We start from the raw sequence: 18,579 nt of genomic DNA, 5'->3' as shown, positions 1-18,579 counted from the left end.
CGAACTGTCGCAAAAGTTGAGGCGGTTTGTAAAACTGGTTGTAAGTCGAGTTGTAACTCTCTTTAATAAAAATTTTCAATGGCCAATCTGTATGTACACAGAGAGCAAACCCCACTCCCTTCTAGCACTGATCTTGTTACATAGTTGGGTAATGAAACGTCTGCAGAGGAAACAACCCTCAGAGACCACCAAGGACCCCACAGTCCTCCTCCTCCCCCTTTTCCTCCCTCCCTCCTCCTCCTCATCTTCCTCCTCCTCCTCCTCTCTTCCTCCTCCTCTTCTGCTTCTCCTCCTCTCCACAAACCCCACTCCCTTCTAGCACTGATGATGTTACCTAGTTGGGTAATGAAACGTCTGAAAAAAGGAAACAGGCCAAATGCAAACATTTCTGAAACTTGGCATGGAGACAAATCAGCCATCCATAGACACAGAGAGATAAACCACATTTACGCACGTATTCATAAGACTATTTGCAAAGAGGAGGCCACGGTGGGTGTGAAAGAGAGGGAGAGAGAGAGAGAAAGGGAGGGAGAGGGAGGGAAAGTGAGAGAGAGACAGAGAGAAATGGAGAGTGAGAGGGAAAGAGAGAGACGGAGACAGAGACAGGGGGGAGAGAGATGGGGAGAAAGATGGAAAGAGAGAGTCAGAGAGAGAGAAATGGAGAGAGAGAGAGAGAGAGAGACGAAGGGGGGAGAGATGGAGAGAGAGAGATGGAGTCAGCAAGACAGAGAGAAAGAGAGAGGGAGGGAGAGAGATGGAGATGGAGAGAGAGATGGAGAGAGAGAGACAGAGAGATGAAGAAGAGAGAGAGGGAGGAAAAGAGAGGGGGAAGAGAGAGAGATGGAGATGGAGAGAGACAGAGAGGGGGGAAGAGAGAGGGAGGAAAAGAGAGGGAGGAAGAGAGAGAGAGATGGAGATGGGGAAGAGAGAGGGGGGAAGAGAGAGAGGGAAAACTGAGAGGGGGAAAGAGAGAGAGAGAGGGAGAGGGAGATGGAGAGAGAAGGGAAGGTCAGAAGCCTTACTTGTAGGTGTCCTGCCTACTTTTCAGCTCTTCCGTCCTGTGTTCCAGCAGCCGGGAGTTCTGGCCATCGTCACAGATCAATTTGCCTGGGAGAGGAAAAGGAAGGAAAGTCTCCTGGGTCCTGGATTCAATTACGGGGAGACCGCAACACTTGGCTCCCGGACAGGGCAATGGCCGCGAAGTGTGAAAAACTGCCGTAGGTCGCTTTTTTTCCAGAGTTGGAATGGTCGTCAAGCGAGCCATGGTAAGTCGAGGATTACCTGTCCATCATTAGAAATTTTATGGTTTTTTCCCTCATGGTCATTTTTTTAAATGGACTACATCAGGGCTCTCAAACACAAGGCCTGCGGGCTGGATGCGGCCCACGATGGGGTTGGATACGGCCCTCGGGGCCGTCCTGGAAAATGTAAGGGGCCGGCCCACCTCTACCTAATGTAAAGGGGAAACATGCCAACAGTTTGGGGAGTGGCATCAAACTGGCCACCCCCACCCAGTCGGCCATGCCAGTGAGTGATATCAAGCTGGCCACGCCCACCCAATCAGCCATGTCCAGCAAGTGATGTCAAACTGGCCACGCCCACCCAGTCAGCCATGCCAGTGAGTGATATCAAGCTGGCCATGCCCACCCAGTCAGCCATGCCCAGCAAGTGATGTCAAACTGGCCACCCCCACCCAGTCAGCCATGCCAGTGTGTGATATCAAGCTGGCCATGCCCACCCTGTCCGCCATGCCCAGTGAGTGACATCACGGTGGCCACACCCACCCAGTTGGACACGTCCAGTGAGTGATGTCAAGCCAGCCATGCCCAGAGTGATGTCAAGCTGGCCATGCTCAGTGAGTGATGTCAAGCTGGCCATGCCCACCTAGTCAGCCATGTCCAGTGAATGATGTCAAGTTGGCCATGCCCAGCAAGTGATGTCAAACTGGCCACGCCCACCCAGTCAGCCATGCCCAGTGAGTGATGTCAAGCTGGCCACGCCCACCCAGTCTGCCACACCCACTCAGTCGGCCATGCCCATCCAGCCCTGAGGTCAACCATAGCTCTGATGCGGCCCTCCATGAAACTGAGTTTGGCCCCCAATAGACTAGATGATCTCACCTGTGCCCTCTCTCAGATCCACGGTCTGGTAGCCCTCGATCCATCGGTAGCAAGGAAAATGGAAATTTTGGCCATCTGGGGCAGTCAGCTGGATGAAGTCACAGTACCATGAATCCTCGGGGAAGAATTGATAGGGATCCTTATGTAGCCGGATTAAAATCAGGGGACCCAAGTCACGATCGCTCAAGATTTCATAGCTATCCACCTAAGAGGAAGAAGAGAATCTGTTTCAGGGAGGGGAAGCGTGACCGGTTGGATAACAGCCTGTCGAGAACCCACCCGCCAAAACAAAATAAATTTGAGAAGAAGTGATGGAGCGCAGAGCCAGCTGGGGTGAGGACATCTTGCTTGGTGGCTCGGAAGGCACTTAGGGAACTGTCCTCGACTTACAAAGATTTGTTTAGTGACTGTTCCAAATCAGGGCACGCCCAAAAGAGATTTCTCACACTTACGACTATTAATTCGCAAAGCATCCCTGGCCTGCTCTCGAGTTGCCATAGGAAAAGGGGGAGGGGAATGGGAAACCAATGAAACAGCACAGCAGCAAAAGACAGATCCACATTCCAGACTTATCTCTCTCAAGGCTGTATCCCAGGTTACCCACAACAGCCAGAGGGGGAGTGGGAGTGATCTCTACAGCCTGCAAAAGTACTCCGTTGCAGAATGTGATTTATGACACACCTTGGGGGAAGTGGAGGAACAGGGTCATAATTGGGCTGTAAATTATGTGGGGTCAGAGCTGGCTTCACTTGGATACCTGCCGACATGTTACTCCTAATAAATAACTGGTTCTGACAGGTTCTGGAGAACCGATGACGGAGATTTTGAGCAGTTCGGAAAACCAATAGCAGAAATTTTGAGTAGTTCAGAGAACTGGCCCCAGAGTGGGGGAGGGAATGGGGATTTTGCAGTATCCTTCCCCCGGAGTGAGGAGGGAAGGGGATTTTGCAGTATCCTTCCCCAGGAGTGGGGAGGGAATGGGGATTTTGCAGTATCCTTCCCCAGGAGTGGGGAGGGAAGGGGATTTTACAGTATCCTTCCCCAGGAGTGGGGAGGGAAGGGGATTTTGGAGTATCCTTCCCTAGGAGTGAGGAGGGAATGGGGATTTCGCAGTATCCTTCCCCAGGAGTGAAGAGGGAATGGAGATTTTGCAGTATCCTTCCCCAGGAGTGGGGAGGGAATGGAGATTTTGCAGTATCCTTCCCCAGGAATGGGGAGGGAATGGGGATTTTGCAGTATACTTCCCCCAGAATGAGGAGGGAAGGGGATTTTGCAGTATCCTTCCCCTGGAGTGGGGAGGGAATGGGGATTTTGCAGTATCCTTCCCCAGGAGTGGGGAGGGAATGGGGATTTTGCAGTATCCTTCTCCCAGAGTGCGGAGTGAAGGGGATTTTGCAGTATCCTTCCCCTAGAGTGGGGAGGGAATGGGGATTTTGCAGTATCCTTCCCCTGGATTGGGGAGGGAATGGGGATTTTGCAGTATCCTTCCCCCGGAGTGGGGAGGGAATGGGGATTTCGCAGTATCCTTCCCCAGGAGTGGGGAGGGAATGGGAATTTTGCAGTATCCTTCCCCTGGATTGGGGAGGGAATGGAGATTTTGCAGTATCCTTCCCCAGGAATGGGGAGGGAATGGGGATTTTGCAGTATCCTTCCCCCAGAATGAGGAGGGAAGGGGATTTTTGCAGTATCCTTCCCCTGGAGTGGGGAGGGAATGGGGATTTTGCAGTATCCTTCCCCAGGAGTGGGGAGGGAATGGAGATTTTGCAGTATCCTTCCCCAGGAGTGGGGAGGGAATGGGGATTTTGCAGTATCCTTCTCCCAGAGTGCGGAGTGAAGGGGATTTTGCAGTATCCTCCCCCTGTATTGGGGAGGGAATGGGGATTTTGCAGTATCCTTCCCCTGGATTGGGGAGGGAATGGGGATTTTGCAGTATCCTTCCCCAGGAGTGGGGAGGGAATGGGGATTTTGCAGTATCCTTCTCCCAGAGTGCGGAGTGAAGGGGATTTTGCAGTATCCTTCCCCTAGAGTGGGGAGGGAATGGGGATTTTGCAGTATCCTTCCCCTGGATTGGGGAGGGAATGGGGATTTTGCAGTATCCTTCCCCCGGAGTGGGGAGGGAATGGGGATTTCGCAGTATCCTTCCCCAGGAGTGGGGAGGGAATGGGAATTTTGCAGTATCCTTCCCCTGGATTGGGGAGGGAATGGGGATTTTGCAGTATCCTTCCCCCAGAATGAGGAGGGAAGGGGATTTTTGCAGTATCCTTCCCCTGGAGTGGGGAGGGAATGGGGATTTTGCAGTATCCTTCCCCAGGAGTGGGGAGGGAATGGGGATTTTGCAGTATCCTTCTCCCAGAGTGCGGAGTGAAGGGGATTTTGCAGTATCCTTCCCCTGTATTGGGGAGGGAATGGGGATTTTGCAGTATCCTTCCCCTGGATTGGGGAGGGAATGGAGATTTTGCAGTATCCTTCCCCCGGAGTGGTGAGGGAATGGGGATTTTGCAGTATCCTTCCCCTGGAGTGGGGAGGGAATGGGGATTTTGCAGTATCCTTCCCCAGGAGTGGGGAGGGAATGGGGATTTTGCAGTATCCTTCCCCCAGAGTGGGGAGGAAAGTGGATTTTACAGTATCCTTCCCCAGGTGTGGGGAGGGAATGGGGATTTTGCAGTATCCTTCCTCAGGAGTGGGGATAGAAGGGGATTTTGCAGTATCCTTCCCTTGGAGTGGGGAGGGAATGGGGATTTCGCAGTATCCTTCCCCTGCCACACCCACGAAGCCACACCCACAGAACCAGTAGTAAAAAAATTGAATTTCACCACTGCTGTGGCCTCCTGCCACGCTGTGATCAAGCAGAAGTGGTCCTCCCGTACATTGGGGGGGGGGGGGACATAAGCCCTAGTACTTATTTTGAGGCCCATAAGAAAATAAGAGTGGGTCTTATTTGGGGGGAAAGCGGATCAGAAAGCAACAAAGCCGTGATGCTCGCAAGCAGGAGCTAAAGTTCTGAAGACTCAAAATGGCTTCTCCCACCCCTCCACCACCACCCCGCTTGCGCCAAGGGTGTAATTCTCTCACCGCCCCGGGGATGAAGTCCTTCCCAGTCTTATCCAAGAGATGTTTCTGGCTTTCCCCCTTTAAGCCCACCAGGGTGATGGAGATGCAGTCGAAGGTGGCCGATCCCCAAAGCTTCCCAGTGGTGACTCGGACTTTGTACACCCAGGACGGGGGGGCTTCCGGGCAGGACCGAGTGCTCCGTTGTCTCTCAAAATTCTTCCTTTCCTGCTTCGGAGGAGAAAAGGGAGATCAGTGATGGACAGATGGAATTTTGGGGGAAAGAAATACAGTGAATAAACAGTAACTCAATCAGAATCAGGTTAGAGCGGGAAGGGACCTTGGAGGTCTTCTAGTCTAACCCCCTGCTCAAGCAGCAGACCTGATATTCGTTTTTCCCGCCCTGTACATGCACACATCCGAACTGCACTGCGCTGTTCCTATGGGTCATCTAATATATGTGGGCATAGGCATAATTTTGTATTTATTTATTTATTGCTAGCCTATAATTTATAGGGGGGGGGGGGAAATGTCCGGACCGAACATAATCTCTCATGTTGGATTTTGCCCCCTTACCAGAGGGAGCACCCCTTGTGGAGTACTGTGAAGCCATTACCGTGGCAATTCCGCTGCGCTGTACAGTAGAAGCCATTTTACGGCAGTACGGTAGAAGCCATTTGAAGGCACAACAGGCTGTATCTTAACAGAACACACACCCCGTGGGGTTTTATGAGTGTTTTACCACCCACCCACCCCCACAGTTTTTTTTTCCAGGGAGAAAGTCATCTGTGTACCAAGTTTGGTTGAAATTGCTCGAGGCGTTCCAGAGTTATGCTGGAACACACAGACAGACAGACAGACAGACAGACAGACAGACAGACAGACATATATTTGCTGGTCTTGTTGTATTCGGGTCTTTTCCCGTGTAAGATTGAGATTGTCTTGACAACGTTTCAGTGAGGTCCCACTCGCCATCTTCAGGCTGGTGTTTTGGGCTTAAAGCGTGGTCGAAGCTGCTGCCTTTCTATAAATCTGGGGGGTGGGGGGGTGGAGTGCTGGCTTTGTTTCAGTAAGTGGAACGATTGGTTGTGTGGTTGTATCATGATTGGTAGATTGGTGCAGATTGGTGCTGGCTGTGTGTCCGTTGTTGTTTTGTGTTGTAACGGCCTGGGTGGTGGGTGGGGCTCGTTTGTTGACTAGGACTGGTTTCCAGATATCTGGTAGGCGGGAGATATCGCCATGTTTATTCATGTTGTGGGGTGTTTATTTCGATAGCTTCCATAATTATTCTCTTGGTGTTCAGTTTTGGAGATTAACCTGGTTCCTTCAAAATTGATTTCATGTCCTGGAGCTTTAAGGTGCTGGAAAAGGGAGGAAGTTTTTTCTTTTTGTGTTACTGCGTTCTTGTGTTCTGCGATGCGTGCATTTATTCTCCTGTTCGTTTGTCCTATATATGTTGCAGGGCAGATTTTGCATGGTATTTCGTAGACTCCTTGGTTTTCTAGCTGGATTTTGTCTTTGGGGTTTCTTAAGATGTTTTGTCCTTGCGATGAAAAAACAAAGACGAAAACTCGGGCTTTGGTTTTTCCAGTCAGACAATTTGTTGTTGTAGCAACGGCTAGTTGTGTCCTAGTGTGTAAAAGTACAAAGTGGAGGCTGTAATGTTGTTATTTTGCACCGGGCTAAAAAAAAAAAGAGTCGGAGGTCAATTCTTTTTTTTTTTCTCTTGTCTTCCCTATTTTCTTTTCCCCACTAGAAAAAATCAAAAATGATTGTGGGATTGAGGAAGGAGGAAATTTATCTCGCTGGAATCCGAGGCTCCCAGCAACTTGGCCTCAAGGAATTTTGCGTCTCGAGTTTTGCAAGCTTCACCGGTTGCGCTCGCCAAATAAAACTTTCGGAAATCACCAGATTCCTTTTCAGGCGTCCCATTACTGTTTTTTATCTATGTCCTAGTCCTATTATTCTCTCTCTCTCTCTCTCTCTCTCTTTCTCTCTCTCTCTCTCTCTCTTTCTCTCTCTCTCTGTCTCTTTCCCTCTCTCTCTTTCTCTCTCTTCCTTTCTCTCTCTTTCTCTCTCTCCCTCTCCTTCTCTCTCTTTCTGTCTCTCTCTCTCTCGTTTTCTCTCTGTGTGTGTCTCTCTTTCTCTCTCTCTCTTTCTCCCACTCTCTTTCTGTATCTCTCCCTCTCTCTTCCTCTCTTTCTGTCTCTCTCCCTCTCTGTCTTTCTCCCTCCTTCTCTCTTTCTGTCCCTTTCTTTCTCTCTCTCTCTCTTTCTCTCTCCCTCTTTCTCCCTCTCTCTTTCTGTCCCTCTCTTTCTCTCTTCCTCTCTCTCTCGCTCTCTCTGACCCTCTCTTTCTCTCTCCCTCTCACTCTCTCTTTCTGACCCTCTCTTTCTCTCTCCCTCTCTTTCTCTCTCCCTCTTTCTCCCTCTCTCTTTCTGTCCCTCTCTTTCTCTCTTCCTCTCTCTCTCGCTCTCTCTGACCCTCTCTTTCTCTCTCCCTCTCACTCTCTCTTTCTGACCCTCTCTTTCTCTCTCTCCCTCTCTCTCTCTCTCTTTCTGTCACTCCCCCTCTCTCTTTCTCTCTCTCTTTCTGTCCCACTCTTTCTGTCGCTCTCCCTCTCTCTTTCTCTCTCTCTCTTTCTCTATCTCTCCCTCTCTCTTTCTCTCTTTCTGTCTCTCTCGCTCTCTCCCTCTCTGACGGATGTGTGTTCGGGTTTTTATTTTTATAGTTACAATATATACACCGAAAGCGGCATTTCATTTCGCTGGATGAGGTGCCAGGACCATAAAGAAAACTAAACTATCCTGGAATGTGAAGTCAAACGGGCCTCAGGAAGTCTGAGCCACCACACAGTTAGTGGAGGTGACCGTTTTCCAACTGGGCGAGACAACATCTTAGAAGGCGACGCGGTAAAAGTGGAATTTGGAAAACTCAACAGCGGCCCCAAGGACCGGAAAAGGTCAGCTTACATTCCAGTTCCAAAGAAGGGCACGTTTCGCAGGCTAGCAAAGTTAGGCTGCAGATCCTACAAGCGAGACTCCAGGAGTATGTGGATCGAGTGCAGGCAGGATTTTGAAGAGGCAGAGGAGCTGGAGATCAAATTCCCAACAGGGAGAAAGAGAGGAGAGTTCCATAAATTTTTACTTTTGCTTCATTTACGCTAAAGCCTTTGGATGGTGTGGATCAACCACAAAACGGTGGCAAGCTTTTAAAGAGATGGGATTACCAAACCATTCTTCTTTGTCTCTCGAGAAAAACCGATACGCGGGTCAAGAAGCCACCGTGAGAACTGGAACGCGGAACTTTAACTTAACTTTAACTTTTATTTGATTTCTAAACCGCACCCTCTCCCAGAAGGGACTCGGGGCGGTGTACAGTCATATTAAAAAGACAATAAATATATTGGGGAAGGAGCTTGGTCAAGAGCGCTTTCGTGAGAAAGGTGAATCCCAATTTGGAATTAAACATCAACAGTCTCAGATATGCAGATGGTATCACTCGAACGGCGAAGAGGAACTAAAGAGCGAGCGAAGGAGGAGAGCGCAAAAGTTGACTTGAAACTCAACATGAAGGCAACTGAGATCCTGGCAACGAGGCAACGGTCGTACGTGCGGGGGGAACAAAAAAAAACCCACGTCCCAAGTCACTTTTTCTCTTGTAACTCTGAACAGTCACTAAATGAATCCTTGTAAGGCAAGGCAAGGGGTTGGACTAGAAGACCTCCAAAGGTCCCTTCCAACTGTATATGTATTGTATAAGGACTATCTCTGGGTGGACCAAATATTTTTTTTATAAAAGCCAAGCGGGGTTGAGAGGCCGGTTCGATTTGGATGGATCCAGGCAATACGGGCTGTACGTCAAGGCTGGCGACTCACTTAACGACCGACAAGTTTCGTTGGTGGTCGTAAGTCGAGGACCGCCTCTCTTTTTTTTTTGCAAAAATAAAACAAAATCAACACAGATTAACGTTACCTTCATTTCTCTTTGCCAGCGCGAGGTTTTTCCTAATAACGGGAAGCCACATCCTTGCATTCCCAGGACCCCGGTGTGCAAGTTGGAGCTCTGCTTCGTTCGGTTCGAATCTGAGTTGTTGAAAACAGCCAATTTTCTCCAAGGGTTACCAATGTGAGCTGCCAAAAAAGAAAAGAAAAAAAGGTTCTTTTTCAAACTCTCCCCGTTTATCTGCAGTCCATTTCCTGCTTGAATAAAACAACCCCATTGATTTTATCATCGCGGGAAAAGCCGAACCCACAAGGGCAACAGTTCATCCATTGTTGAGAATTTTCTTCTCTCTCTCTCCATCATTTGGATTTTGGCTGAGAAGGAACCATAAATCACCCATTGTTGATTTTTTTTCTTTCTCTCCCTCTCCATAATTTGGATTTTGGCTGAGAATGAAAGAAACTTTTGGACGCCAGGCTGCAAATGGGTGTTTTTGTTTTAAAACACTTCCAGCCAGAATCTCATTCCTGCTTTCAGCTGTTCAGCTCTTGGATAATTGGATTCAAATAACCCGTATATATATTTTTAATCACCTTCCATTATTCTTTAATCTTTGCGCAATGTTTAGTTGCGGGGGTCTTTCGGACCAGGAGGAAGGAAAACAGGAGAAAGTGATAAAAATTACAGATTAACGGGGTTGGAAGGGACCTTGGAGGTCATCTAGTCCAACCCCCCAATCCAAGCAGGAGACTCTACACCATTTCTGACAGAGGGCAATCCACTCTCTTCTTGAAAGCTTCCAGGGATGAAGCTCCCACAATTTCTGAATAACAGAATAATAGCAGAGCTGGAAGGGACCTCGGAGGTCATCTAGTCCAACCCCCCATCCAAGCAGGAGACCCCACCCCATTTCTGACAGAGGGCAATCCACTCTCTTCTTGAAAGCTTCCAGGGATGAAGCTCCCACAATTTCTGAATAACAGAATAACAGCAGAGCCGGAAGGGACCTCGGAGGTCATCTAGTCCAACCCCCCATCCAAGCAGGAGACTCTACACCATTTCTGACAGAGGGCAATCCACTCTCTTCTTGAAAGCCTCCAAGGATGAAGCTCCCACAATTTCTGAATAACAGAATAATAGCAGAGCTGGAAGGGACCTCGGAGGTCATCTAGTCCAACCCCCCATCCAAGCAGGAGACCCCACCCCATTTCTGACAGAGGGCAATCCACTCTCTTCTCGAAAGCCTCCAGGGATGAAGCTCCCACAATTTCTGAATAACAGGATAATAGCAGAGGCGGAAGGGATCTCGGAGGTCATCTAGTCCAACCCCCCTGCTCAAGCAGGAGACCCTACACCATTTCAGACCAATGGCTGTCCCATCTCCCCTTGAAAGCCGTCAATTTGGTAAGTCCCCTTTCTATCCCCTCATCTTAGTATTTATGAAGATATTAGAGAGTCCTGGGCCTAAGGCGGAACGTAGTAGCACCCCTCTGCTTACACGTGGACGTGTATTAGGGACTACTCATTGAGTAGGATTTGTCAGCCAGATGGCCTTAAAACACACACACACACACAAACAAAATCTTGAAGGATGATAAGAAGCCGGTTCCAGATGCGGGAGGGGAAATAAAGGAGTAGATAGTCCTCAACTTATGGCTTTTCATTTAGTGACCGTCCATACCAACAACGCCACTTAACAAAAGTATATATCTGGATAAAGGATGCCCCTTATCTGGGCATCCCCAGCTGTCAACGCCATCCAAATTCTGATGTTTACAAACTGACTCGTCTTTATGATGGGCACCGCGTCGTCCTGGAGGGGGGGAGAGACCCCTGATCGCCCTTGGGACACCCCTCCCCCATCCCGAGTCCATTGGGAAAGTTGGAGTCACTGAGCAGCGAAGCTTTCAGGAAGAGATTGGGCTGGCAACTGTTGGAAATGGTGAAATTGGGGGGGGGGTTGGACTAGATGACCTAACAAGGTCCCTTCCAAGTCTCTCTCTCTCTCTCTCACCTCAATCCCGATTGAATTGAACCACCCTTAAATAGCTTTCAGATGTTTTTGTTTTATTACAGTTTAAGCTGTTTGTCCCAGTTGGTTTCTGTAGAAAAATTCCCCACCCAGTTCTGCGAAACGCGCTCATTGTTTTTAATTTGTGACTTCTTCCTGATTAAAGATTTAAGAACGTTAAGCTCTCTTGATAGACTAGAATTGAGGACGCGGTGGCTCGGACGCTGAGCTTGTCGATCGGAAAGGTCGGCCGTTCGGCGGTTCGAATCCCAAGCGCCGCATTAACGGAGTGAGCCCCCGTGACTTGTGCCAACCCAGCCGTTCAAAAGCCCGTGAAAAATGCAAGTAGAAAAATAGGCGCCCCCTTTGGCGGGAAGGGAACGGCGTTCCATGCGCCTTCGGGAGTTGAGTCATGCCGGCCACATGACCACGGAGACGTCTTCGGAAAGCGCTGGCTCTTCGGCTTTGAAACGGGGATGAGCAGCGCCCCCTAAAGTCGGGAACGACTGGCGCATCTGCGCAAGGGGAACCTTTACCTTTATAGACTAGAATAGAATGTGATTCTATTGGAAGGGACTTTAGAGGTGATTCTATTGGAAGGGACTTTAGAGGTCTTCTAGTCCAACCCCCTGCCCGGGCAGGAGACCCTACACGGTTTCAGGCAAACGGTTATCCGATCTCTTCTTCCAAACTTTCCGCGTTGGAGCATTTTACAACTCCATTTTAAGCCGTTCTTCTGAAGTGACTCTTTGCAAAAAGGAATTTCCCCAAAATGAAAGCAAACTCAAAAAACTCTGGGGTTTGGTTTTGTGTTTTTTTTTTGGGGATAGTTGGTACATCGTGTCAACATCGTTTCCTCCCCAAAAAACATCCCATCAACCCAAGAACAAAGAGGAACTATTTTGCAAGAAACTTGGTCGATATCCAAGTGAAACTAGGGAGTTTATGTCGGTTCAGATGGGTGACCTCTTCGAATTCAAGGACAAAGAGATATCTTTTTTTAAAAATAAAATAAAATTGTCTTATGCTTCTGGGAAGCTCAGCCACGGGAGAGAGAAGGCCAGTGCAAGCAGCCCTGCGCTTATTCGTTTTAGGGACTGCTCAACAATGGCGCTGGGAAAAGAGCACTTGCCAGCAGTCCTCGCACTAACGACCGTCACGGTATCTCTACCAGCCGGGGATCAAAATTTATTTACAACAAGGGCACGGGATCGCCATTTGTAACCATCCCGGCGGGGTTTTCGAAAGCCCAGCCCGTAGGGGAAGCTGGATTTGCATCACGACCGTGTGATTCACTTAACGACCGCATGGATTTATTTTAACGATCGTAGCGAAAACAGGGTCCTAAAATCAAGTACGACGCGCTTAAGGACGGCATTGCTTAATCGTGGAAATTATTAATGCTCCCAGTTGTGGGCGTAAGTCGAGGACTGCTGTAAGCCGGACAACGGCCTGGATTTTCTTTGGTTAAATATCTTAAACTAGCCGATAATCCGGCGTTGTCCGCGTATTTATTTGTAGGAGGAAAATGTCTGGACCGAACGTCATTTCTAATGTTGAATTTTCAGCTTTAGAAGAGGGAGCCCCCTTGTTGAGTACTATGAAGGCGTTACTCCACTGCGCTCTACAGTAGAAGCCATTTTACGGCAGTACGGTAGAAGCCGTTTTAAGGCACAACAGGCTGTATCTTAACAGAACGCACACCCCGAGGGATTTTAGGGGCGTCTTACCCTCACAGTATTTGTCTCCAGAGAGAAAGTCATCTGTGTGCCAAGTTTGGTTGAAATTGCTCCAGGCGCTCCAGAGTTATGCTGGAACCCACACACACACAGAGACACGCAGACACGTTTTTATATATACAGATAGTCCCAGAGTAACGTGATCGCCATTTGTGACTGTCCTAGCGGGGTTTTCAGCAAGCCAAGCCCGTAGGGGAAGCCGGATTTGCTTAACGACCGTGTGACTCACTTAAGGAGTGCATGGGTTTATTTTAACGATCGTAGTAAAAAAAACAAGGCCATGAAATCGGGCGTGACTCGCTTAATGAGGGCATTGCTTAACCATGGAAATTGTTAATGCTCCCAATTGTGGTCGTAAGTCGAGGACTGCTGCAAGCCACCCGAACAGCCAGGATTTTCTAGGTTTAAATATCCGAATTCGTAATGGTAAGAACATTAGAGGGAAACAATACTTGGCTTTTACTCTTGGGCTTGAATTGTGATGGTGAGAATTAGCCGTCCGGAAAGATTTCAAAGGCCACCAGAAGTTGTGGTTGTTCCAACATTAGAGGTTTTAAAGAAGAGATTGGACGGTCACTTGTCTGAAATAGTGTACGTCTCCTGCTTAAGCAGGGAGGTTAGACTAGAAGACCTCCAAGGTCCCTTCCAGCTCTAGCCCAATTGACGGATTGACCACAATCAATTAGGAAGGAAGACTGTTCTTAAGTGAGTTTTGTCCATTTTATGAACTTTCTTGCCCCTGCTGTTACGTCAATCCCTGCCATTACGGTCGTTAAGCGAATCGGGCTTCCCTCTTGGATTTTGCTTGTCCCTGATCCTGGGACCCTTCCGACCGTCATAAATAGCGTCTGAATTTATATCCTTTTGTGACCGCGGGGATGCTTGCAACCGTCGTAAGGGGGAAACACGATCGTAAGAAGTCCCTTTATTCAGGGCTGTTGTAACTTCCATCACTAAACGAACGGTCGTAACTCAAGGACTATTCGTAATAAAATGAAGAAGATGCTAAAACCCACCCACCACACACACAAAAAACGGAAATGGAGAGATTTGAAAAAGAACCGGCAGAAAACCAACTTTTCAACTTGAGAAAAATGTCAAATTCTCCGGCCTGACTAGGGCCAATTATTGATGGATTAATTTCCCTGTGAATTCTGCTCCTTCCCATCCAGCAAAGTCTTTTGAGGGAGGATTTACGGTCACAGACCTCATCTGGCTGGGAGAGCTGACAGGCCGAGATCGGCAAAATCTGGCAAGGGGTCTCGGAGAGTCTCGAACCAATGAAGCAAACTAATGGACTCCTGCAAGCTCCACTCCCCTGGCGCTCCCTCTTTTATTTCCTCTGGGAGGGGCCACTCATCGTCCACCTGTGGCCTTCCTCCCAAGTCGACCCCTGTTCTTTAGCTGTTCCCTTCGTCTGGCAACTCTGCGCTTGCGCACACTGGGAACAGGCTCCAGCTGTTCTTCTGCCTCACTGAAGGCAGCTGATAACTGTCGGACGGCCCTGGCCCTCTCTCTGCCTCCGACGCGGAGCCCTCATCAGAGCCTTCCCCAGACTCCAGGACTGGCCCAGGTTCCTCCCCAACCCTCCTCACTATCTGACTCTGCTCCCACCTCCGCTGACCACTGGAGGGCCACAACACACACAAACATTGGCCTCAATGGCAGTTGTAAGTCGAGGACTCCCTTGCATTTCCCGAGCATCGCATCCTTAGGCTGCAGGACTCTCGGGAGAAGACTCAGGAATCTTACTTACCTCGGGCTGAATTTTGGGTGAAAATTTGCCGGCCGCTCCGGAAAACCATCCAAGACCTCTGAAACTTCTGCATCGCTTTGAACTGCATTTTGGGGGCAATTTAAGGCACTAAAAAGACAAAAACATCCCAGAGGGGAATTTGTTATTTTGATATAAATACATTTATTTATAAATATAAATATACTAGCCGATAAACCGGAGTTTCCCGGGTTATTTATTTAGAGGGGGGAAATATCCAGACCGAACGTAATTTCTAATGTTGGATTTCCCACCCACCCCCTTACCAGAGGGAGCCCCCTGGTGGAGTCGTTACCATGGCAACTCCTCTGTGCTGTACAATAGAAGCCATTTTACAGCAGTACAGTAGAAGCCATTTGAAGGCACAACAGGCTGTATCTTCACAGAACCAATGAAACACCCCGTGGGGTTTTAGGGGTGTCTTACCCCCACAGTATTTGTTCCCAGAGAGTCAGTCATCTGTGTACCAACTTTGGTTGAGATTGCTCCAGGCGCTCCAGAGTTATGTTGGAACACACACACACAGAGACACACACAGTCATTTATAGATAGATAGATAGATAGATAGATAGATAGATAGATAGATAGATAGATAGATAGATAGATAGATAGATAGATGATAGATAGATAGATAGATAGATAGATAGATAGATGAGATAGATAGATAGATAGATAGATAGATAGATAGATAGATAGATAGATAGATAGATAGATAGATAGATAGATAGATAGATAGAGTTGTGGGCCAGCAGGAGCTGTTGGAGTTGGAGACTCCGACAGTGAGGGTCCCTAGGAGTCGGCTCTGGAGGATGTGGAGTACCCTGGACAGGGTTCCAACTACGAGCAGCAATCTGGTTGGCCACCAGGAGGCGCCTGAGGCACGGATCAGTGGTGAAAGCCAAAGGGAGTGTGCTCCTGACACCCTGCCTTGGAGCAGTGGGGAGGAGACAAGGGAGTTGGTCCTGGATGCTCGGCAGCGGAGGGCTGATAGACGCAGAGCACAGCTACGCAGTTACAGAAGATAATTGGACTCAGGTGGTTGCAATTAGGCTCCTCTCAAGACTGTATATAAGGAATGACTTTCCGGAAGCTGTTTGCGGGAATCAACATATTTACCAGAGCTGGAGACGCTATCCGGTCTGTGTCCTATCTTGGCAGGCTGGATTGCTGCCAAGGTCTAGTCTGTGTGTTAATAAATCATCTTGCAGAATCCTTGTCTTGGAGTGCTTTGGTGTATGAAGAGGGGGGTCAGGATAGATAGATAGATAGATAGATGATAGATAGATAGATAGATAGATAGATAGATAGATAGATAGATAGATATAGCAATAGAATGATAGATATATAGATATAGATAGGTAGGTAGGTAGGTAGGTACCGTAGATATAATGAGAGAGAGAATGATAGATAGATGATAGATAGATAGATAGATAGACAGACAGACAGACAGACAGACAGACAGACAGACAGACAGACAGGTAGGTAGGTAGGTAGATAAGTAGGTAGGTAGGTAGGTAGGTACATAAATAGATAGATTATAGATAGATAGAGACAGAGACAGTTAGATAGATATAGATATAGATATAGATATTTATTTATAAATATAAATGAATATATTTTTGCAATTTCAACCCTGGCATTTGAACGTTGGGGAAAAAAAACATGTTCAAATCCCGGGGTTGAAATTGCAAAAAAATATATTTAATTCCCCCCCACCCACCCCCACCTCCAGCCTTCCTGGTACGCTGCCTTCTGGGCTAACCAGGGATGACCCAACTCCGGTGTAGTAGTCCAGCCAGGTCGATGGTGTTAAGTCCCTTTTTCCTTTTTTTGGGGGGTGGGGTGGGGCAAGGATTTCCTGGGCATGAGAATAAGCCCAGAGGCGGGCTGAGGAAGGGATAATTAGGTAGAGGAGCAGGGAATCATGAGTGCTAATCCTGCTTGAGACACAGCAGGCAGCAGGGTGATTTTGGGCCGGTCCTCTGACATTTGGGAGGGGGGAGGGGGGGCAAATAAAAGGCTGCCATGAAAACCGCACTGACTTGTCTACATTCATTGCCAGGAGCCAACGCTGACTTTGGGCACATATATTTATGACTCTGTAACCAGTATCTATATATCTGAGTTTTGCAACATTTTACAACTCATATAACTGAGTTTTACAACAGTGTGTGTGTGTGTGTGTGTTGCACAACTCAGATATATAATACACACACACACACAAATATATATATATATATATATATATATATATATATATATATATATATATATATATATATATATATATATATATATATATATATATATACACATACAAATATATATATGTGTTGTATTTGTACTGATAAATAAATAAAGGGAGACTAGTATAGATCTATTTCGAGCTAATTAGCTCTCATCAGCTAGCCATACCCTTACTGGGATTTGAATATATATATATACACACACACAAACATATGTGTATATATATATATATATATGTATGGCTATATATATATATATAAACTCTGCTATTGTATTGTATTGTATATATGCTGGTCTTGTTGTATTTGGGTCTTTTCCCGTGTAAGAGTGAGATTGTCTTGGCAACGTTTCGGCCAGGTCTCACTCACCATCTTCAGGCTGGTGTTTTGGGCTTAAAGCGTGATCGGAGCTGCCGTCTTTCTAAGCAGCCCCGATCACGCTTTAAGCCCCAAACCCAGCCTGAAGATGGCGAGTAAGACCTCGCTGAAATGTTGCTAAGACAATCTCAATTTTACACGGGAAAAGACCCGAATACAACAAGACCAACATACCTACATCCGTGAAAATCTACGAAAACAAATATATATGCATTCGGGTCTTTTCCCGTGTAAGATTGAGATTATATATTAAGTTTTGCAACATTACGCACACACACACACACACACACACACACACACACACATATGTGTGTGTTGTAATTGTACTGATAAATAAATAAAGGGAGACTAGGATAGATCTATTTCGAGCTAATTAGCTCTCATCAGCTAGCCATACCCTTACTGGGATTAGAACCCGGGCTATATATATCTTAGGCAGGAGTCTTAACCACTAAGCAAATACATATATATATATATAAATATCATATATATGAGTTTACCAACATTATATACCCACACAAGCACACAAACTCTGTTCGAATCCCTGCTGCACCACTCAAAGCAGTGGCAAAATAATACAGGTGCTATTCCATTCACAGCCCGGCCGCTTAGTGACCGTTCAAAGTTACGATGGCACCGAAAACCGTGACTTCACGACCGTTTTTTCACGCTCGCGACCGCTGCCGCATCCCCCGGGGGGGTCACGTCACCCAAATTCAGACACTGGGCAACCAACTCCAACTTACGACAGTCGCAGCGTCCCGCGGGAGTGTGTGTGTGTGTGTGTGTGACGCAATTCCCTTTTTAGCGAACTTTAGCCGAGGGAGGGAAGGAGAGCTGGATTCACTTAACAACCGGGTGACTCACGGAAGGACGGCCGGGATTCACTTAACGACGAGAAGGGTCGTAGGATGGGGGGAAACCGCTCGAAGCAAAGTTTCACTCAATGTTGGGCTCCGTTGGGCGTCATAAGTCGAGGACCCCTGCGTCCAGGTAAGAGATAAACCCAAGAAAGAAGGAACAGGAGCCTGAGTTGTCCCAGTTGAATTTCTACCTGTACCTGCAAATTTGCACAGGAAGCAATCAACACTTTACCAGATTCCCTCCTCCTGTTTCAAGCCTTCCCCACTTGGAAAGTACTCCAAGTCCCAGCCTGCAAAAGGAGGACAAGAGTTACAAATCCCATGCGTCGGAGCTCTGCCCCATTCTGGCCCCTTCCCCACCTGCAAAGTTGCCCACCTCTCATTAACTACACCCCCCTATGGTGCCCTGCCGCCCCAAATCGGGCAGGGCTGGGCGATCCTACAGCGGGGAGGAA

At 47.9% G+C, this 18,579-nt stretch overlaps 1 protein-coding gene across 2 annotated transcripts in view; it reads right to left on the bottom strand.

Moving 5' to 3' along the window:
* LOC309400812 (polyunsaturated fatty acid lipoxygenase ALOX15B-like) overlaps positions 1-18,368 on the bottom strand; it is a 34,449-nt gene extending 16,081 nt beyond the window's left edge. The window contains exons 1-6 of one of the 2 annotated variants that reach the window (XM_081969499.1): positions 18,129-18,368; positions 14,620-14,727; positions 9,144-9,301; positions 5,193-5,399; positions 2,121-2,325; positions 1,023-1,107 (exon numbers count right to left, since the gene is read on the bottom strand). In XM_081969499.1, coding sequence (XP_081825625.1) covers positions 1,023-1,107; positions 2,121-2,325; positions 5,193-5,399; positions 9,144-9,301; positions 14,620-14,707 — 743 coding nt within the window. In that variant the 5' untranslated portion in view covers positions 14,708-14,727; positions 18,129-18,368. The remainder of the gene's footprint in view (positions 1-1,022; positions 1,108-2,120; positions 2,326-5,192; positions 5,400-9,143; positions 9,302-14,619; positions 14,728-18,128) is intronic. The other variant, XM_081969500.1, reaches the window with a different exon arrangement.
* Between the last annotated feature and the right edge of the window lie 211 nt (positions 18,369-18,579).

The sequence above is a fragment of the Natrix helvetica genome (genome assembly GCF_964273705.1).
Source record: "Natrix helvetica genome assembly, chromosome: W".
Classification (NCBI taxonomy): Eukaryota; Metazoa; Chordata; class Lepidosauria; order Squamata; family Natricidae; genus Natrix; species Natrix helvetica.
This window is presented reverse-complemented; position numbering and strand designations above follow the sequence as displayed.